This window comes from Scyliorhinus canicula, chromosome 14 (assembly GCF_902713615.1).
Source record: "Scyliorhinus canicula chromosome 14, sScyCan1.1, whole genome shotgun sequence".
Classification (NCBI taxonomy): domain Eukaryota; kingdom Metazoa; phylum Chordata; class Chondrichthyes; order Carcharhiniformes; family Scyliorhinidae; genus Scyliorhinus; species Scyliorhinus canicula.
The window spans coordinates 147,736,518-147,759,914 of NC_052159.1; the positions used below are offsets into that span (position 1 = coordinate 147,736,518).

The following is a 23,397-nucleotide window of genomic DNA, read 5'->3' on the forward strand; positions in this document are numbered from 1 at the left end:
TGGCCCCGGGAGGTGCCCCCACGGTGGCCTGGCCCGCTATCGGGGGCCACCGATCGGCGGGCAGGCCTGTGCAATGGGGGCACTCTATTGTTCCGCACTGGAGGCTGTGGTCCTCCGCCATTCCTGGTGCGGAAGCGTATCCCTCTGCGCATGCGCGGGGATGACGCCAGCATGTGCTGGCGCTCCCGCACATGCGCTGACTCGCGCCGGCCGGCGGAGGCCCTTCGGTGCCAGTTGGCGTGGCGCCAAGCCCCTTTCCCGCGTGCCGGCGGGGCGCCAACCACTCCGGGGCGGAGGATTCCGCACCTTTGGGGCGGCCCGACGCCGGAGTGGTTCACGGCACTCCGTCACGCCGGGATCCCCCCGCCCTGCCGGGTAGGGGTGAATCCCGCCCGTGGATTCTCAGGGAATTGAGGAACATGGGGAAATGGAGTTGAAACCCAAGGTCAGTCATGATCTTATTGAGTAGTGGAGCAGACTCAATGGGCCATGCGGTCCACTCCTGTTCCTATTTCTTAGGTTCTTGTGTTCTTGTGCAGGCTTAGAGGAAAGTCGATTCCATCTAAAATAACATTTATTTTGAGTGCTGTCATGTTGGTGTTTTAATACCAGTGAACAGAAAAGTAAGCACGGTTGTGTGTACGTTGACACATTTTAATTCAAAATGCCAATGAGATGGGTTGACTCCATTTCTGATCTCCCCCACTGTAGCTTTCTGTTTTTACAGATGTTGCAGTTTCGTTTGTGAATGTGAGGGCGTTGAGACTAGAAAGCAGCAAAGGAGCAAATCCAAACCAACCAAGTGTGTATCCAATGAATAAGGGCGGTTAAGCTTTCTGTATTTTAAGATGCATGACGGATAATGAATATCTGGTGTGAGTCGGTTGAAATGAAGCCATAATTTATTTGAGAGTGGGAGGGGGGGGGGCAGGTTTAACATTTAATAAAATCACGAAAGCAGTTTATAATCCTTGAACCTTGAGATTAATTTTAACTCTCAGAAAGGTTTCATTGAATTGCCTTTCTTTCAAATGGCTCTATTCCACAACTATGTGGAGGCCTCAAAAAATCTACAGGTGCTTTTTTCTTTTAAAGAACGCACATGGGGACGTATGGTGGGAAACACCCAAGTGCAAGGTGCTGTCTTTATGTAACTGGCCTTGATCTTGCACAGAGCCCAAATTCAACTTCAGTTCATAAGAACATAAGAACATAAGAACTAGGAGCAGGAGTAGGCCATCTGGCCCCTCGAGCCTGCTCCGCCATTCAATGAGATCATGGCTGATCTTTTGTGGACTCAGCTCCACTTTCCGGCCCGAACACCATAACCCATAGACCCTGGCAAAATAACATTTATCACTGTCACATCAACATACTTATTGATAGCAACCAGAGTGCAGAAATCTACTTTATAACATTAGCATTGAGTAGAAAGTGTAGAAATTCGGGCCTGTTGTCAGGTGAAATTGTCATAACCTGTGTTAGAATTTGGGATGGAAACTGTTTGGCCATTTTTCCTCCCTTCCTGTTCGCGGAATATTTAACTGAGGGCGGGAGTGGATTACGGGCTGGCCTCTACTTTGCACTTCTTTTACCACAACATTGCTGTGGTAGCATGGTCCCTTTAAGGGGTGATACTTTGTGGGCCACGTGACAGGCCCTGAGTCCCTGGGGGAGGGAGGGAGCGAACGTTCGACGGTCAGGTGGGTGATTGCCTCAGGTAATGGTACGGCTTTCACAGCCGAAGACTTTCAACTCTTCGTTATGTCCAATTATATCCTGCATGTAAGGACAGCCCCCTACCATTAAAAAGGCTGGCCAAAGGGCAGCACGGTGGCCTAGTGGTTAGCACAACCGCCTCACGGCGCTGAGGTCCCAGGTTCGATCCCGGCTCTGGGTCACTGTCCGTGTGGAGTTTGCACATTCTCCCCGTGTCTGCGTGGGTTTCGCCCCCACAACCCAAAAATGTGCAGAGTAGGTGGATTGGCCATGCTAAATTGCCCCTTAATTGGAAAAAATAATTGGGTAATCTAAATTTATAAAAAAAAAAGGCTGGCCAAAAGCACTGCCCAAACTTTCAAAGCATCAAACAAGCTAATCAGTCACATTTGCTTCATTTCGCAGACCGCTACTGGGGTCAACCCGGCTTGACCTCATTTTTGCTAACTTGCCAGGGAGGGTGGAGGCTAGGCAAGCCTCACAGAAAGGCCACTACGAAACAGCCAGGAAGGACAGGTCATTCTGAACAGTAGGTTTAGTGTACATGCAAAACCTTTTTCGGAGGCCTGGATTGATTACCTGGAAAAGCGGTTGCCAGGACTGGGCCTGTAACCTATGTCACAGACCCAAAAGGCCATGAAGCTAGAAAACATTTTGATAACTTGAGAAGGAGAGAAACTGTTGTCCCCGCAAAGAGGTGGGTAGATCCATACTCAGCTACCAGTATGCCACTTGCTGAGTCGGTGGTGTTAGAACCAAAACCTTCTCAAGGTGAATCTTCAGGGACCACAGAAGCAGTTGAAGAGATAGTCAGTCCTGCCCCTGCTTTGGACTCTACCAAATAGCCTGCCCTTGCAGTAGACCCAGATACCTCCAAACTGGAAGAGCCAGTTGCCAAGTTGAGACACTTGCCAAGTGTTCTGAAGTCACCAGATAGACTTATGAGCTTTGTTTTGAGCTCCCTTACTGCAACTTTCTTTGTCTAGAAATGACTGTAAATAAGTGTTTTCCTGTTTTTGTATTTCGGGGATCTGTAAGGGAATTTAAGGGGAGAGGAATGTGGTAGCGTGGCCCCTTAAAGGCACGATACTTCGCAGGCTATGTGACGGGCCCTGAGTCCATGGGGACGGAGCACGCGGATGTTAGCCTATCAGGTGTTTAGGCATGGATCTGGCTGTTGAGGTTTGGTCAGAGTTAGCCTGGGGGTCATGGGAACAAGACATGTATAGTAGTTGTGCTGTTCCGTGTATATAGTTCTTCTTAGTTGTGATCAAACACAGCCTCGTCGCCTGCCTCGCAATACAACAATTGCCATGCCTTCAACTGCTTTGACCCCAGTCTCTGGAATTCCATCCTAAACATCTCCACCTCATAACTTCTCTCTCTTGTTTCAGACCCTCCTTAGATCCAATTGGCTTGACCGAGTCTTTGCTCACCTGTCCTAATGACTCTTTTCACTCACTGGCACATTTTGCCCGATAACATTGCTGTGATTCGCCTTGGGACATTTGTGATGTTAAAAGTGTTACGTTCATACTTGAATATTGCTTAAAAAAAGAGACATACCGTTGAAGATTTTTGCCTTGCACTTATCAGTACAGACACTAGAATGCCAAATTTCAAAGGAAGCAACAATTATGTGAATGATAACCAGTTGGGCTCACCATGTGGCTCATTTATGCTTGCTAGAAGGTACATGTACTCATGAAGAGGGATCTGTCCTTTGCAGGCGAAAGGAACCTGTCCAGGGGTTGCACTTTTTTGAATGAAAACCTACGAGAATAATGGGGCGGAATTCTCCCCCCGACGCCAGGTGGGAGAATCGCCGGGGCGCCGCGCGAGTCCCGCCATGCCGCCCCAGCACCCGCATGCGATTCTCCCACCCCCCCACACCAGCGTGGCGAGAATCATGGCTGGCCATTCGGAGAATTGCCGCTCGACGTTTGCAAATGGCGAGCGGCGATTCTCCGGCCCGGACGGGATGAGCGGCCGCCCCAACACGACAGGTTCACACCTGGTCGCTGCCGACAGGAACTGCGCGGGAATGCTGGGGGGGTGACCTGTGGGGGGGGGGGGGGGGGTGGAGGGGGTTCCTGCACCGGGGGGACCTCCGATGGGGTCTGGCCCGCGATTGGGGCCCACTGAGCGGCGGGCCGACCTCTCTAAAGAAGGACCTCCTTTCCTCCGCCACTCCGCAAGGTCCATCCGCCATCTTCTTGCGGGGCGGCCCTGGGGAGGATGGCAATGGCGCATGCCCGGGTGACTTCATTTACGTGACACCGGCCGCGTCATATACGCGGCGCCGCTTTTTATGTGGCACCAAGGCCCAGCACACGTAAAATACGCGACGCCGCTCTTAGCCCCCCGGGGGCGGGAGAATAGGGGGCTGGGAGCGGGCTCCGACGCCGGAGTGAAACACTCCAGTTTTCACTCCGGCATCGGGACTTTGTCTCCATTTCGGAGATTCGCGCCCCTGGTTCCCTGGTGCATTCTCTATGCTAACGTCGCAAACAGTCAGAGTCAACTTGTTAACCAATCAGCACCATTTTCTCGTGCGGTGTAAATGATTGCCCCCCCTTTGAAATTTGGCATTCTTGCATCTGTCTGGATGGGTGCAAGGTGACAGCAAATCTTCGGTAATGTAAAAATGCTACCTAAGCTGCAATTGTAAGCGATGTGAGCGCCCACCCTAGGACGCAAGTACCCCCCCACCCCAGGTTGGCTCACGGTAGACAGGTAGGGAGAAGATCGGCTTCACCTCACTTCCGACATCAGAGCAGGATCCAAAATGTCGACACTTAAAATGTCCACTTAATTAAGAACACATAAACAAGAGGCGAGTTTGTGCTGGATTGAACCGCTGCCTTACGAACATGCAGAGGTTTGTGTTTTTGTACAACCTGTTCCAGCCCTATCATTGTTAATTTATGGGTTTCTGTCTGTAACTTGGAATGTTAGATTTGCTGTATAATAATGAGTGTAATCTCTACTCTAAATTAATCTATAGCCTATTCATTTTTAAAGCAGGTTATCACAGAGCAGTTCATAGTTAATATTCATTAAGGCTCCCAACATACTTTATACAGACTGGTTTTATCTGTATTAAGTCTTAATTCATATTAAATCTAAATTAATAGGTTTTGTGTCGCTGGAACTCGTAGGCAATTTGGTTTCATTAAAAAGCCAGTAAAATAGACATATACTGTTGATGTGGATTTAAGCCGATCTGCCGTACAGATGCAATTTAGGCAGTAGACTTGAACAAAACTTGAAATTAGCACATTTAGTATTCTCAAGACATAAACACATCGTTTTGTATGAAGTGTCTACCTTCCTGGAATGTTAATGCTGATTAATAAATGGCAGGGCCAAGTTTTTGCTTCAGTGGATGCAAAGCCCGGAAAATCAGGGGAGAAATTGGACTCGTATTCTGTGCAGAAGATGGATTGGGTGGGGTGGGGGCGGGGGGGGGGGGGGGGGGGGGGGGGGGGGAATCAACTGGGTGGGGGCAATGTCCCACAAACTTAAATTTCTCTGGTGCCATTTTGGGCTGGGGTGATATTCAGACAGATACCTTAAATATTTGATCCCTTATGTACTTAATGAGGGGACCGAATGCCTGATCGAGGGCTGCGTCCAATATGTGGCAAGCACTGAGCAAAGTGGACCCTGCTGGGGAGGAAATAAAAAACCTCAATCCAACACCAGCCTTAGCCAGATCAGCAGGTTTACCTTGGGGTTGTCGCATACTGAGCACATCAGGAGCCATCAGCACTAATGCTGTATCTAATTCGACATTAAGGCTGCCAAAGAACCAATTGGGAGCTAGAAAGGGGTCTGGTTAAAATTACAGTGGCTCATTCTCTGCGAAAGTTTCCTGCGAACGCCAATCGCTGCCAGCGCTAGCTGAGGTGATGACAGTGTTAAGTAGGACATACGTTCCCTCAACCACATTTGGAACAGTAAACTGATATCACTGACAATTACAAAATAAGTAAGATAATAAGAATGCTGTGATTTACTTCCTGAAACTCTCGGCATTTTATTATCCAGTAAACTCAGTTGATAAATGGCAACAGTTAGCCAAATTGTGCATTTGGCAGGCACAAAAGAAAAAAACAAGCACACATATTTTCTGTCGAAGGAGTGGGGCTCAAGATCGCTTCTTTTTCAAACTATGTTTGGTGATTAAGCAGCCAGTGGTGGATGAAGTACTGACCCGTGAAGACTCTTTTTTAAAAAACATGTTAGTTTTTGGTTGAAAATGAGTCCTGATACCGTTACTAGGATTATCGGTTAGGGGGTAGTTATGAGTCTCATGGTGCCAGTGAACTGATTATCATTCCCAGCAATTTTGTCCACGCTGTCAGTTGTGTCCGTGTTCACACTTACTCATGTTCAGTTGTGCTTCTTATGCCTTGCGTCTCACAATGTGAGGCTCGTGCGACTCTCAGTCAAGGTGTCACCACCATCCGCTGTTCAATCGAAAAAAAGTCACGAGCATCAGCAGAAGGAGGGAAATAAACAAATGCAAGGAGCGTAAGCTCTTGAGTTGTTTGATGTTCAGGTAGGGGGCTCTGCACGTGACAAAGAGGGGAGATATTTTTCCTGTGGGGTAAACCAGCAGAGTGGATCACCTCCTTGTTATCACATACAAACAAATTCTTTACCCAGAGCATGGTTGGAATATGGAACTCGCTGTGAGGAGTGGCAAAGGATGAAACCATAGCTGCATTTACAGAGAAGATCAACCCATAAGGGAGAAAGTGGTAGGAGGTTATGCTGATAGGATTAGCTGAGGTAAGGTGGTAGGAGGCTCTTGGGGAGCATATGCAACAGCATGGGGCAGTGGGGTCAAATGTCCTGCGTACTTTTTTGCTGTAAATGTTATGCAATTCTATGTGTAGAAATGTGTCCCAGTGAAAACAATGAGAGTGATCGAGCAGGTTCTGACCACACTGGATCTCTCCTCCCATCATCATGCTGCCCCCCCCCCCCCCTTCCCCCACTCCCCACCAAGTCTTCTGACTCCATCTGCAGCCACCAGGCCTCAGATCCCTGCCAACAGACCATGGAATCCATCATCTCAGTCTTGCCAACCCCCCCCCCCCCCCCAACCCCCTCCCCACCCACCCCCCAATCCGCCCAACCACCACTGGGTCTCCAACCTCCCCCCACTGGCCAAAGCTCCTGATGCCTACTGCCTGGCACCTTTGATTCCCCCGACTCCACTTAGGGCTTCAATTACATAGAACATAGAACATACAGTGCAGAAGGAGGCCATTCGGCCCATCGAGTCTTCACCGACCCACTTAAGCCCTCACTTCCACCCTATCCCCGTAACCCAATAACCCCTCCTAACCTTTTTGGTCACTGAGGGCAATTTAGCATGGCCAATCCACCTAACCTGCAAGTCTTTGGACTATAGGAGGAAACCGGAGCACCCAGAGGAAATTCATGCAGACACGGGGAGAACGTGCAGACTCCGCACAATGACCCAGTAAGGAATCGAACCTGGGACCCTGGCACTGTGAAGTCACGGTGCTATCCATTTGTGCTACCATGCTGCCCCAAAGGCCTCATTACAGGCCTCGGAGAATCAGCCTCACTAGCTATGCAACATTCTACCCTTGCTTTCCTCCGCCTCCCCCTCCCCAAGCACCCAAGAACTGACCGGACCCTGAGCTGTTCACTCTTGATTCTACAGTCTGATTGGTTAAGGAGCGTGTTTGTTACCTGACCTCTTCACACAGGCTCCCGCATACCCTGTAAAGGACTCAGCGCTCTTTGGATGCCTGATTGACAGGAACGTAACTTGCCAATGTAAAAGAATGCCAGTGTAGCGATCGATTGGCAACATTTCTTTTAGGGCTCAGTGACAAAGCTAGCTGAACTTGAGCTGGTCTGCACATAAATGGTGAAGAATAAGAGTTGATGCTATGAGAATTTTGGTTCCCGTTACTGGTAGAAACATTTGACTCTGTACAAGATGCCCTGGTGTCCATTTCTGTTTGATCACATCTGCAGTGGTCCAGGAAGATGTCATTCTGAATATTCTGCAAAAAAGGTTTTTGCGTCGTATGGGGAAGGGAGAATGGAAAGGAAACATTGCTCGACTTGCTGCTGTTGGGGCTGTGACAGAAGCTGCTGAGGCTTCCCTCTGTTTAATCCTGGGGAAGGATGGTGGGCATTGAGCAGCTGATGGCAATAAGGAAATTGGGGCAGAGGGCAAAGGACAGAATGCTGATGAAGGCCAACTCACTCACAATGTGTTCTCTTTCCTGTCCTACAGGTAGCAGCGATGGCTCCTGGGATAAAGAGAAACTGCAGTCTCCCACGGCCCCATCCACACAGAGCTCTCTCTGTCATCCTCCCCTCTCAGGCCAGCACAACCTCGCAATAAACCACTCCCTCAACTCCCTCCAGCAGAACCACTTATTACCTAATGGTGAGGACAACTTTATGTGTCAACAGGTGCCCTTGTGTATGCCATTTATATTTTATAACAGGACTATGTTGGATAAGAATGGTAAGCAGGCAGCAAATTAACGTCATGTTGCGGACTACTTTGTATCTTGCGTAAGTCAAACGTTGCCAGCGACTACTTACTCACATTTCAGAGATGTAAGTCAACACCATCAGAGGAGTATTCGTCACACAAATAAAAATCAGAAATCAAACCGTACTTTAAAAAAGCAAGTTTCAAATGGGTGAAAATACTTGTTGCATAAAGCAAGACTGCACCTACACCCTTCACTTAATGCTGATCCATTATTTCAGCATCACAGTGCACACTTTCAGCATTGACTTGTAAGAATAGAGGAGCCAACAAGAGGATACATGGTTCTGGATGCTGTGAATTTATCTCTCATTGCAGCTTTGGTCTCTATCCACTATCTATAATTAGTTTACAGTCTTTCCCAACCCAGTTTAAAAAAAATAAATTTAGAGTACCCAATTTGGTTTTTTTCCAATATAAGGGGCAATTTTAGCGTGGCCAATCCACCTACCCTGAACATTTTTGGGTTTGTGTGGGTGAGCCCCATGCAGACACGGGGGGAATGTGCAAACTCCACATGGACAGTGACCTGGGGCCAGGATCGAATCTGGGTTCTCGGCACCGTGAGGCAGCAGTGCTAACCACTGCCCCACTGTGCCTCGCCTACCCAGGTTTTTTTTGAAGCAATATCCAGTTTCAGTATATTTACATGGCTGGAAATAGCAGGGGTGAACATTTTTGTTTGAAAGTTAAGCCTTTTGTTTAATTGACTGAGCCAATTTCTCAACTCAAGGGGTCAGAGGCTGGGAATTCCACAGCAGGTAATTCACCTCCTACTCTCCACCTGCCTGGATGGGTGCAGCTCCAATAAAACTCAAAAAGCTTGATGCCATCCAGGTCAAAACATCCAATCCAGCACCTACTCCCTACTCCATCACGACACAGTGGCTGCAGTGTGTACCATAGACAAGATGCACCGCAGCAACACATCAAGTCTCATTCAGTAGCACCTTCCAAATGCATGACCTCTATCACCTAGATCAGGGGTGGGCAAACTACAGCCCACGGGCTGCATGCGGCCCGCCAAAGGTCTTTATGTGGCCCACCAAGTCATAAAAAAAAAATTAAAAATTTTTTTTTTTTTTTTTTAATTTTTAATTATTTTTTTTAAGGTTAATGGGGGGGGGGGCTGTTGGGTTACTTACTGGTATAGGGTGGATACGTTGACTTGAGTAGGGTGATCATTGCTCGCCACAACGTCGAGGGCCGATATGTTCTCTATGAGGCGCCCAGAATCATAATCGGGTGAAGTAATTATTTTAATTAATATACTATGCGGCCCTTTAAAATTGTGAATTTCTGAATGTGGCCCTTGCACGGAAAAGTTTGCCCACCCCTGACCTAGATGGTCATGGGCGACAGATGCATGGGATCACTACGACCACTCTAAGCCACACACCATTCTGAATTGGAACTGCAATTCCTTCGCTGTCACTGGATCAAATCGTGGAACTCACTCCCTAAAAGCACTGTGGCCATGCCTACACCAGATGGACTGCAGCAGTTCAAAAAAGCGGCTCACCACCTTCTCACATAGGGATGGGCTACAAATATATTAAAGGGAAGAGAGTCGCTAAAGTGAATGTCGGTCCCTTGGAAAATGAAACCAGAGAGTAAGTTGCAATGCGGAAATAAGAACCTGACAAATGGATATAGAAAGGTTAGGAGGAGGGGCCAAAGTGTAGCAGTTGGAGTTTAGCGTAGCTAAGTATGCGGTCACACATTTTGGTCGGAAAAATGGGAAGGCAACTTATTATCCACATGGGGAGAGACTTCAAGGTGTAGCCTGGGGCTATGAATAGTGATGGCAGAGGCATCAGCATCACATGGCTGACCAGGTATCTCTCCTGCTCTCACAGTTTGATTGTTTCATGTTGGACGGACTTTCAGGCTGGTTGGGACTCAAACCCACGGTTTCCGACTCATAGGCACTGCTTTTGCTTCTTAGCCATTACTCATAGACCATAAGATGTTTCAGTTGTATCTATAAGAACATAGAACATAAGAACTAGGAGCAGGAGTAGGCCATCTGGCCCCTCGAGCCTGCTCCGCCATTCAATTAGATCATGGCTGATCTATACATTGAAATGTGCTGAGAAAAATTCTCAGCCAAATGCAATGGGATCAACAATTTCTACTTCATGAGAAGAGAGCACCGATTGGTTGGCTGATCGGATGATCCATTAAGTGGTGCATTCTGCATGGCAACACCTATACCAATGAGAGTCCACTTGACAACCAATGAGCACCTTCTTCTCAAGAAATATAAATTGTTGTTCCCTTCACACTTGGCATGCCTACGCATTGTCCTGATGAGTGTAAGACAAAAAGCTTCAACATGCCTCTTTTTTTAAAATAAGGCTCAAATTCTGTACTATGAAATGACTAATTATAATGGATGTGTCAACGTCAAAATATTTACTACAGTAACAAACATTTTAAATTATTAAACACTTTGGTCCTGGAGTCTGGATTTACCTGTTTATCGCTGACTGTGTGTTCATACATTTAGTTGATGTGCTTGTTCCTTCGGCCTTTCCCTCTGCTGATTTGTAGCAGCATCAGGAACGCTCAGAGTAAGTAGGTCAAACTGTTCTTAGTCAGTGAAGAATATTATGCTGCCAGTCGGGTTTGGCAACTAAAGTATGATTTAATATGCAAGAACATAACTTGCTTCAAAGTTTATTTATAATGGCCCTTGAATGAATTTAAGGACATCAGGTTGGTCTTCCCACGCCCATTTTATGGATGCAAAACACACTCAAAAGTGGCTCCATAGTGACCCCCTAAACCAGACGTCACTCAGCTTCCATAAGCAAATAATGGTGCTAAACCCTGTCTTAGGATTCTTCTCAGCAAGTGGGACTTTTGTGCATTCGAGCTAAATTTTGTTCATGGCCTTTCTTTGCTATTCCTCTTTTCTCCTCTCTCTTCCCCCTTTCGCGGAAGTGTCGGCATGGTCATAGTTGTTGGAATGTTCCACGGAGGTGAGGGCAGGGGTGCATTGCTAGAGTTAGCAACTGTGATTAAAGGCATTCCTTTTGGTTTGGTCCCGTGACTTGGCCCCCATGCTATAGCCATTGGTTGCCCGACACACCCATCCTTTTAACATACTGACTTACTACTCAATTTGGAAAGCATAAATAGTCATTGCCCAATTGACTGATGCTAGACCATCAGCCAAACAGGCCCCTCCATCCCCCGACCCATGTTCAATATTTTATACTTTTATATCTGGGAAAGAGAAAAGTTCAAAGAAAATAGGATAAAAAACAACCTTTCTTTAATGTCCTGATGATATTTCTCCAGGATTGCACGCAGCTGTGTCCTGGAGATTGACCTTCAACCCCGGAGACTCCAGGCCAATCCTGGAGGCTTGGCAACGCTATGCCCAAGTGGCGAGTGTCCACTTGTGAAACTGGTTGGCGGGTTTTGGAACCAGGAACCAAAGCTCCTTGGTGCAAATTGAGGGTTAAATACATCTTCGATGGGGTGTAAAATGGCAAACCAGTCACACACCCAACAATGTTGAATTTAACCCCCTTGGTGCTTTTTAACTTATAAATGATTTACTATTATGAATTACTTTGTAATATATTGACAATGGTTTTGGGGCTTTGCCGTTGAAACATAGCGAGTATTATATCGAGCCAATTTCACCAAATCAGTAAGGATGTTAGCAGGAAATAATTAGCGTAATGTTTGAATACTCAGTTTGTTTGAAACTAATTAGCACAGAAGCAAAGTAGTTTGGATGCTGGAAATCTCAAATACAAACAGGTAAATGCTGGACATACCCAGCAGGTCATGTAGCATTTGTAGATTCCAGGGTGGATAACCTTTCAGGATCAGGTTTTGATGATCTCACAAACTGAGATTGACATTCACACAGTGGTCATGGATCTCATTACCTTGACAGAGACTCTGATGCACTCTCAAATTGTGTTCATGTCTATAATGGCTACACACACCTTTTAAGCTTTCTGGATTTGCACGGTGGCCTTCAAATCTTCCATCATTGGTGGCAGTACATGTGCAAGGTTTTCTGAGACGCTCTGTGCTGATTAAGCTGAGACACCAGGCAAACCCACAAGTTCCCAAATAATATAAAGTAAAGGACACAACTCTAAAATGAGTGCAGAAACAGAATGTCCTGATATGTATGTGCATACGTTATTGAAGTTGGCAGGGCAGGTTGAAAGCGCAGTTGAATAAAGAATGCAATATCCTGGGCTTTATTAATACGGGGAATGGAGTACAAGAGCTAAGAGGTTATATCAAACCTCTCCAAGACACGAGTTCAGCATTGGCTGGAGTACTGTGTCCCCTTCTGGGCAACGCACCTGAGGAAGCATGTGAAGGGATTAGAGGGAATGCAGTAAAGATTCATAAAGAAGGTTCAAGGGATGAGGAACTTCAGCTGTGGCGATAGATTGGAGAAGTTGGGAAAAAGAATGCTGAGAGGGGATTTGATTGGGATATTCTGAATCATGGGGATTGGGATGGGGGGGGGGGGGGGGGGGACGGTCTGGGCAGAGTAGGTAGGTAGAAACTGTTCCCACTCATAAAAAGATGCAAACTGAGAGGGCGCAGATTTAAGGTAATTTGCAAAAAGTGCAAAGCCAATATTAGAAAGAACTTTATTGCGTTGCAACTGGTTTGGGTCTGGAATGCATTGCCTGAAAGTGTGGTGGATGCAAGCTCAACCGAGGCATTCAAAAGGAAATTGGATTGTTATTTGACAAGGAACAATGGTCAACATTATGGAGAGGAGGCAGGCGACTGCAAACTGCTGATTTGGTGAGCGTGGCAGCGATGATGGGTTCAATGGCCTCACTCTGCACTGTATACATTCTGTGATTCTGTGAAAGGTAGAAGGTATGAAATGAAAATGAAATGAAAATCGCTTATTGTCACAAGTGGGCTTCAAATGAAGTTACTGCGAAAAGCCCCTGGTCGCCACATTCCGGCGCCTGTTCGGGGAGGCTGGTACAGGAATTGAACCCGCGCTGCTGGCCTGCTTTGGTCTGCTTTAAAAGCCAGCTATTTAGCTCCTGTGCTAAACCAGCCCCTTTTTAATAACATAAACAGACAGATGGCTCTGCATGAGGATGAGTCACAGCAAACAAAGTCGAAAGCGAAATATGAATATTTAACCTCAACTGCTGCATGCGGAAGGCCCTTTGAAGTATCTTTGCTAACCTACTTTACATCCAGAATCAGCGATGCGAACCATCCTTGAATTTACTGAAATGACTTTTGTCTCTTTCAGGTCTGGAGCTCCCATTCATGATGATGCCCCATCCACTCATTCCTGTCAGCCTACCTCCGGCATCAGTTACCATGGCTATGAGCCAGATGAACCACCTTACCACTATCGCCAATATGGCAGCCGCAGCCCAAGTACAAAGTCCTCCTTCCAGGATGGAAACCTCAGTAATTAAGGTAAGTGCACTGTAGTTACAAATGTGGCAATTGACCCATCATGTCGATTATTGCTGAAAAAAGCTATGCTGTCAAAACTTTTCATCTTGCACTCATCAGGACAGCTCTGCAAGTAATGTGCTCGAGTGGTGCAATTGGTTAGCGCACGGTACTTATACAGGACAGGTCTGCAAGTACACCAATTGTAAATGGAACAACAGTTTATACCGCACGAGAAAGGATTGCTGATTGGTTGGCAGGAGGACTCTGATTGTTTGAGGCATTGCCATAGAGAATGCACCAGGGATCAGTTAACCACTGAGCTTTTGTTTAAATTCAAACTGGGCAGGCCGACTCTGGTCAAGGCATTGTCACCCGGAATGAACCATGGATTGTCTGTCCCCCCCGGTATTTGTGCAGTTGAAAATGGTGCTTTTCAGACTGAAGGAGCATGTACTGCACCTTTTTCAACTAAACAGAAGCTTGGGGGACAGCCATTTTCTGGTTCATTGCCCATGTTAATGCTTTGACCAATCAGACTTGACCTGCCCATTTTAAATGTAATCAAAATCTTGACAGTTAACAGTTCTTGGTACATTCTGAACCTCAATGCTTCTACCAATCAGAGTGTACTTGCCAACCAGCCAATCAGCACTTTCTTCTCATGCAGTATAATTGTTATTTCCTTTACCAATGGCATTCTTGCAAATCTGACCTGATGAGTGTAAGACAAAAAGCTTTGACAGCAGATCTTTTTCAGCAATACTCAAATTCTGCACTATCAAATGCCTCATCCCGTAAATGGTGCCAAATGTTCTGTATTGAAAGGTTGTTGTACTATTATTCCGAACAATATCTTGGAATATGCTAAGATGTTATAAGAGCAGTATCAAAGCCAATTAAAATCATGAGAGTTCCATAATTTGTATATATTGCTGCCTTGCTCCTGATTTCAAGGGTGAGGGATATTAGCTTTGTTGGATATGAAAGTCCACGAGCATTGAGCGAGGACAGGATCCTGTCAGAACGCATTACGTACACTTCTGCTGGAATGCTACTCATCTCCTGCCTTATCTTCACTGGGAGACGGTGAACACTTCAGAGAAACATCACAAACGGTCGAAAACCATTCACCTCATTATCTCGTCAATCTTCACAGGGAGACGGTACCACCATGATGGAATTTCTGGAGTAGAGGGACGGAAGTCAACAATAAAAGGAAACCTAGATCTGCCAATCATACATAAATAGCCGAATGAACGATATAGGCATACATAAAAGATACTTCTTGTTTGTCCTGACCAAAAGTTATGGATAATACACTTACAAACTACCATTTTATGACCTTCGGAAGTTATGTTCTTCTTGAACAAATGTGTGCAAGGGTGTCCAATTTATCCCCCAGCCCATACTTGAATCGAATAGCTATTGTAGAACTCCATCATCCTGATGGAGGCTTTATCCTCTTCAGGTTAGATTTCTGAAGTTGAATCCCATTGTCAGATTTTCCTGATCCCCATTACTTGCCACCTGTTCGAGGCTGGACATTTCTTTAGTAACCACTTTATGACATTTAAGATTAGCTTGCGAATAAAAGAACGGATCCATTTTCACAGCTGTGTTCCGGTGCTGTGTATTGATTCATACGAGCAGAGAACAGGACGCGGAAGTCACCTGGGCTGATTCACAGCGGTCCGGATTAAACTGGACTCGCGGTAAATTGGGCACGCAGCTCTGAAATGTCTGATCCACGCTCTGATTAGCGGAGGCCCCATGTTCAATGTTGGTATGCAAGATGTATCTTCAATTGTGACGGAGTCCCCACTAAAGTCACGCTGCGACGATTCTTGTAATGGGCATGCAGAATGGCAGCATGTGTGAACTTAGAATTACGAATGTGCAGTATTGTGCAATATATAAATACACGGTGCTAATAATGGGCTGTTCCACAACTGAATAAGATCTTCCTATCTTATATGAGTTTGTCACTTATGATTAATGATGCCTTTATTACTTGCAGAATAAGCTGTGTTAATTCAATGCAACACAGGAATGTCTTGGAGCTACTTTGCTTGGGGGCTTTATTAAAATATGACAAGGATTGGTCCAAAAGCAATGGGATTAATTTTAATCCCAGCTATCTGGTGTAAATATGGTGGAAGGGGGACAGGCAGTTAAAATTAAATCGGTGACTCACCAGCCAATGTCCCACCTTAGCCGATTCCTTTGAACAAACAGTAAAGGCACCAAGCCTGGGATTTGCAATGTCTTACTTTACATGTACAGATTGAGGTCCAATGGCATCATGGTGATTCTACCACCAGCTGGAAGTTCCCCTCCAAGCCACGCACCATTACGGTGCCCCAAGTTCAGCCAGTTTTTCAGTTTGGGGTCAGGACTCCATGTCGGGTTCAAATATGGGTCCCGACCCGGCACCAGGTCATAAATAGTGACACAACATGATTTCTGATGAGTTACCCAACTAGTGGCCATAGGCCGAGCTCACCATCCATATTAAGACAGTCTCCTAAGACTGGAGGGCCAATGGGAGGCCTTCCAACAATGACACGGAAGGGCTCGCTGAAGACCAGCTTTTAAAAAATGATTTTAACCCTGGCCACAGCTGTCAGGCCTTGATAATGGAAGACCATCCCTCCTCAAGACAGCCAACAGCCTCTATGGCTCGTCAGCCCTGGAGGGTACGGGGTTGCATCAGTGAGATGAAGCACTGCTCCACTTCACCTGCCACCTGGACGCTAACTCCTCTCAGTAGATGTATTTTGGCCACCTGCTGACCAGGAAATTCCAGTCTGTGAAGGAATGGGTCCAATTGCCATTAATTAGCGACAGTTCCACCGCTGACCCAGCCCTCTCTGTATAAACTGAATATGCATTCTCTGGAAAATCCCCCACATGTTGCAACTATGCTTCTGACACAAAAGTACCTTGTTTTAGGTAACAGGTCTCCTATCCCACAATTGAACCCAAATAGTAATTTACAGAGACATGGTCAGAGCATTAATTTCCATCTCCCAAAAGTCCTTCCCACAATTGTCCCCCTCATGCCAATTTTTTCTCCTCTCCTGACAGTGTTGATTACTCGTTGGAGTTTGTTTCTGCGGGATCAGCCATGCTCCAGTGTTTCGGTATTATTAACATGCAACGTTAAGTCTGTGGGGGTTGATTTCAACCCCCCCCCCCCCATGTTTCAGATGGGTGGGGAACAGGATGAGTGCTCAATGCCCTCCCAGGCCCTAATGTCAGGCTGCAGGTACATTAGCTTCCTGGCCTCATAAATATGCCACTCATCAGTGAACTGGAGCCCAGGTTCAGGGGGCTGAAGGCTGGTAACCAACATCAAAGGGAATATCAATGGTGAGCTATAAAGTTGAGGAGGTCTTGGGCTTCAGGACAAGAATGGCATTAATTTTCCTGGTGGCATCCGAATGGTACTCCTGCTTCTTTATGACCACAAGCAGGAAAGATTTCCACTTAACCTTGGAAGGGCCTCCCAATAGCACTGGTGGCTTCCATATTTTGGCCCGTGATCAAGTCTGGTTGGGAGTATTCCTGAAGTATTCAACAAATCATCTTCTACCTCCATATGCAGCACCCAGTTCAGCCGATTATTTTTGTCCAACTCTCAAAATATTTCAACCTGATAAGTGAAAAAGAAAATCACATCCACTCTCTTTTAAATCCCCAATGCTTTTTCTTGCTGGTTACTGATATTAGTATTCCGTAAGTCCATTCGTAATTCCTTAAAAGGCCAGGACAACCCGGAAGAATGGCAAACGTTAAATGGAATCAGAATTTGTATACATTTATGAAGCTTCTTCCTACTTCTTGAACGCATTTAAAATGGTGGCCGGCAGGAAGTCCGGTTGAAATCCTGAACCCCCCCATTTTAATTAACCCCCCCTGGATTTCTCCCAATGGGCGTTGTAGTGTTCAAAAGTTCTGTTTTCGATTATGTGAGTCTGGCAACTGAGCTACACTCACTGCACTTGATTGGTTAAGCCCATGTGTGGACTCTGAGGAAAGTAAACAGAGACCGCAGAAGCTATTTGAAGCGGAGCTGTAAGCAGGAATACAGGCATTTTTTGTGATTGCAGAGAAATTTTAAAACTGCTGTAAATAAACCTGTAGCGCACTTAGAAACCAGTGAGATCTCTACGTTGCTCTGAGATATATAGATTATCCAACAATCAGGATGTGCTGGAATACTCCCGCTCCTCGCTATTCATAATGATGGAGAGCATGCTTCAACCTTCTAACAACGTTTGGACCAAATGCCAATCAGCCACTGGACACAGGAATGTTGAGCGCAATCGGCAACCTGGGCCCACATTTCTCTCAAAACCACACTAGTTTCTCACAGTTGAAATTATGGTTTGCGTTCCTGTCCAAACCTACTTGCACAATCAAAAAAGAAAATCTCCCATAAGCCATGGGATGAGCAGCATATTAAAATGCAATTCACTTTTTTTCTTGCATTAATAAATATTCCTTGATGTATTTTAAAGTGGTAGTCTAGTTATGTTTTATTAATATAGCAGGGATTGAGTATGTCATAAAATATCAACATTCTTAACAAGAATGTCTCATCTACCACCAATATGTAATCTGATTTTAACTCACCAAAGATGACTTTAAAATACTATACTGAGCATTTACTTGTTAGATATAAAGTAATCAGTTCTTTTGCAGATTAAATATTGAATATTTAAAAATTTTTTTAAAGGTGACTCTTGGTGTTTTTGTGTCTTATTTTAGTGGAATTAGCTACACTTATCAAAAACTTGCATCAGTAACGCATTCCCTCTGGGGAATGACCAGTTTGTGGATAGGGCCAGTGTCTGACGCAATGTTTTAAACCAGCATTAATTATCATGGAAACTCAAATGGCATTTATAATACCCCAATCTTTGATACAGCTTTGGACAATTTTCAGGCACATTACTTAATGCAAACTCCAAAATTTGTCACAGGCAGAGTATGTTCACATTCAACCAGCCCACATTTGCAAAGAAACCAAGACAAAACCCTGTGTTGCTACCTGTGATTCTCCATTTGGACAGCACTTTCTGAACAATCCTGAGTGCATTAATAGTTACACTAACAATCAATTCAAGATAATTAGTCGAGCTTGTAACGTGTCTCATTTACACTTTCTGGAAGCAACGCACATTCACATGGAGAGGCACACAAAAGGAATATATTCAAGCCTTATGCTCTTTGTGAAATACAAGGAGCTTGGGGAGCCTATAGTTCCCCATTGTTTTTTCCATGGCAATACCCTTACCACCCAGATTCAAATAGTCAATCAATCAGCACCCTTTTCTCCTGCGGTAAAAATTGTTGCGATCGTTTCAAATTTCTTGTGTTTGTCCTGAGTGTAAGACGAAAAACTTCAGCAACATGTCACTCTTTTCCGATGGTGACCACCATGACTTATAAACAGACTTTGCATGCTTTGCCTCTCGACACCTATCTGCAGCAGACAGGCGTGCTAATGGTATGGGACACTAGGATGTTCTGGCATCAAAGACTTTCGGTGCAATTCTAAACTATCCCACCCCGCCACCGCGACAGCACTAGTAAAGGCAGGAGAGGGGAGAAGGTAAAAAATAAAAATGCGGTGCAAACTGACCCGAAACCATGCGCCAGACCTTATTTCTACAGTACAGGTTGCCTGCTGTGTGAATGTACAGGTCTCAATAGGTGATGGAATAATGCTCAAATCTGATGTGTAGATTGGAGAATTATTTTAATTTAATAGCTGTGGGATGAGTTTCCCAAGATTTATGAGATTCCATACTGAAAGAAAAGTGTGATCAATTGAGAACTTTTCTGGACCATTGTTTGTGGGCTAGCTCTTGTGGGCCAAGAGTAGCAGGAGTGCCATCCACGGACAAACCATTAACCATCCCCAAGATCCCCCATTATCAATATCCTGAAGCTTACCACTGACCAAAAACTTGGTGGTAACAGCAAATATTCATCCGAAAACTTTGGTGGTGGTGGTGGCACAGTGATATTGTCACTGGACTAGTGATCCAGAGACCCAGAGCAATGTTCTGGTGACCAGAGTTCATATCCCATCTTGGCGGCAAGTTCCCCACTGCTGTCCAATGACACTTAGTCAATTTTTGAGGACATGAAGAACTAGGGGTCACAGCCTAATAATAAGAGGTATGCCATTCAGGACTGAGACCAGGAAGAGCCCCTTCTCTCAAAGAGTTGTGAACTTGTGGAATTCTCTACCACAGAAAGCTGTTGGGGCCAATTCATTGGATACATTCAAGAGGGCGCTGGATGTGGTCCTAGCCGCTAGAGGGATCAAGGGATATAGAGAGAAAATGGGAGTGGGATACTGAATTTGCATGATCAGCCATGATCATATTGAATGGTGGTGCCGACTCGAATGGCCTACTCCTGCACCTATTTTCTATAAATGCTGTGGCTACAAGGGCAGGTCAGACGCTAGGAATCCTAATGTGAGTAACTCACCTCCTGGCTCCCCAAAACCTGTCCACCATCAACAAGGCGTAAGTCAGAATTGTGATGGAATACTCTGCACTGGCCTGGATAAGTACAGCTCCAGCAACACTTGAGAAGCTTGGCACAATCCAGGACAAAGCAGCCCTCTTGATTAGCACCCACCACAAAACATTCAATCTTTCCATCACCGACGCACAATAGCAGCAGTGAGTACCATCTACAGAATACACTTCAAGAACTCACCATGGCTCCGTAAGCAGCATCTTCCAAACCCACGGCCACTCCCATCTAGAAGGACAAGTGCAGCAGACACATAGGAACATCATCAGCTGGAAGTTCTCCAAACCATACACCATCCTGACTTGGAAATATAGCGCTGTTCCTTCACTGTTGGTGTCAAAATCCTGGAACTCCCTCCCTGGCAGCACTGTGGATGTACTTACACCACCTGGTCTGCAGTGGTTCAAGAAAACACAACTCATGTTGGCCCAGTCAGCGATGCCCACATCCCTTGAATGAATAAGAAAAGATCCTTGACTGAAAACTTCTGCTGACTTTCCTGCTTGACAATCTATCTGTCCGTCTGGCTGAGGGGAATTGAAGTATGCAAATTGTGAAGGGATTCTTCTGTACTGCGTTGGGGCTTGGGCGGGGTCAGAAGTTGCTCTGGAGGCCTCGGAGATTGGGGCATGATTTAAAATGGCATCCTGATCCCTCGCTACACTGAGGAATTCCGGCGAGCGGAGATCCTCAGTGCAGGAAACAGGGCTATTTGCGGCCTTGGCCACGTGTTCCCCGTTGAGGCATCCTATCAAATGGGAGACGTATTTTATAGCCTTGTGTTTCTCAGCACTGCGAGCGCTGGGAAACACGTGGCTAGACACCCTCGCCATGGGACTGTGTTCCCTTAGTTAAATCGCTACCTTCCTTAACTCCTCTCACAAAATCAAATAAGTTGTTGATATAAATACACATGAGTGGCGTGCCCACTGAGCCCATGTCAAATATCAGTGGTTCAGTCTGCAGGATTCCGTTCTTTGTCCTAGAGACTTTCTGGAGGCCAATCTTGAGAGTGATGGTGCTGAGGACTACCAGCACGTGACCAGCGGCAGCCATTATATCAGGCCAGCAATGGTCCATTTTGAAAAAACAGAATTGAAACAAGTGAATTTGAAGGACTGATAGATTTTTAGTATCTTCTTGCTTCATCCCTTGTTGGCATGCAATTTCGATAGCTTTTTTCCCATATTTGTTCTTGAGAAAATCATCAGTTACATCATCGTAAGTAAACTCTTGTAAAGATGCACTTTCATTTGTCAATATTGCTGAACTTTCAAAGGTTCGTGACTCATCATAATTCACAAATAGTTTAAAATTATTCACTACAGAAAACGAACAGTCACCACAAGCATTTGTAAAAGGTATTGTTCAAAAATCTCTTCAGAATGGTTTCCACATTTAGAAATGTTGCCTGAAAACCACCACATACAAGTCTGTAAAAATCAGTTGGTGATCTCGAAGCACAGAGCTCATCATTAATGCTGATATGAATGAATTATCTCACTTCACCTTCAAAAAAATGTGTCTTAACGACCTCGCAGTAGAATTCACTTAATTTCATACTGCAGTGACTTTTAGCATTCTCATCCAAAATGCTCTCGAAAAGTACACAAAATAAATCAACAGCTTTCTTCAGAGATTCACTTCTACTCTGCATTTGCACCATTATGATGCCACAAGTAACATTGACAATCTTAACGATGATCTTCTCTTTCCTTTTTAAAGTGATTTAATTGTACCTAGTTTCATCGAAAAACAATTTCATGCATCTTGTATGCTTCTCATCATCAGAGGGGCCTTTCTTTTTGTTAATGTTAGTGCCTCTGCTTCCACTGAGCTGCAGTCATTCCAAACTTCTATGTCAAAACTTTTAATTGAGGGGTAAAATCATTCAATAAACCTGTATGAACATTTTGCAGTGATTTGCTGATGTCAATGATTGTTTGAAGTAATGGTTCCTCAAAAGAGTAAAAACAGCAATATTGTACTTTTAATGATCAGCAATAACTCTTCCAACATTTCTCCAGTTTGAGTGCCTGCTGATGAATGCTTGTTTCCTTTGACTAGGGTCAGGGAATAATTTGCCAACATAACAGTAGACTTTTTTAGAAGTTTACAAAATAATAAACCAATGTCTAATTTCCATCATCCCACTTCTCTTCACCCTCAGAAAATGAGACTTATGAATACTTCTTACTTGCTTTTGGCCTGATAATAGGTGCTGGTCAGTTCCGAGGCCCCGTCCTCACAGAAGCTACCGATGGACGAAACCAAGGTGGAATTCATGGTCACTGACAAATAAGTGACCAGTTTGTTTCCTGCCTGCCTGTGTCCCGGCCCTGGGCCTGGCAGGATAATCTGGCCTCATGTCTCCAAGCGTTAGATTATGCGGAGCGATTACGTCAATTCAGCTCGTTTATCTGGAGTGTAAGAAGTTAAGGGGTGATTTGTTTGTTGCTTTTAGCATTTTGAAACAAATTGATAGAGTGGATCAAGATGTTTTTCTGCTGATGGGAGCCACGAAGCCAAAAGGACATACTAAAATCTGAGCCAGGGCACCCATGAGAGGAGCTATTGAAACCTTTTTCATGCAATGCCTGGTAGAAGTGTGGAACTCACCCACAAACGAGCTGTTGTTGGGAGCTCAATTAATCATTTTAAATCTGAAGTTGGTTGATTTTCCTTTTGCTAGGTATGGGTACAATAGGGTAGAGAGACAAGGAAGGTGGAATAAATTAAGATACACGTCATCCATAATACAGAATGGCAGAATTAGCTTGAGGGGTTGAATGCCCTACTCCTGTTATGTTGCTTGGGTCACTGTCTGTGCAGAATCTGCATGTTCTCCCCATGTCTGCATGGGTTTCCTCCGGGCGCTCCGGTTTCCTCCCACAAGTCCCAAAAGGCACGCTTGTTATATAGAACATAGAACATAGAACAGTACAGCACAGAACAGGCCCTTCGGCCCTCAATGTTGTGCCGAGCCATGATCACCCTACTCAACCCACGTATCCACCCTATACCCGTAACCCAACAACCCCCCCTTAACCTTACTTTTTATTAGGACACTACGGGCAATTTAGCATGGCCAATCCACCTAACCCGCACATCTTTGGACTGTGGGAGGAAAC

General features: G+C 45.4%; 1 protein-coding gene across 3 annotated transcripts in view; it reads left to right on the forward strand.

Moving 5' to 3' along the window:
* Positions 1-23,397, forward strand: part of dachc (dachshund c) — a 602,876-nt gene that overhangs the window by 465,933 nt on the left and 113,546 nt on the right. For 2 of the 3 annotated variants that reach the window (XM_038817809.1, XM_038817808.1), the window contains exons 4-5: positions 8,012-8,167; positions 13,551-13,723. In XM_038817809.1, the coding sequence (XP_038673737.1) occupies positions 8,012-8,167; positions 13,551-13,723 (329 nt within the window). The remainder of the gene's footprint in view (positions 1-8,011; positions 8,168-13,550; positions 13,724-23,397) is intronic. The other variant, XM_038817810.1, reaches the window with a different exon arrangement.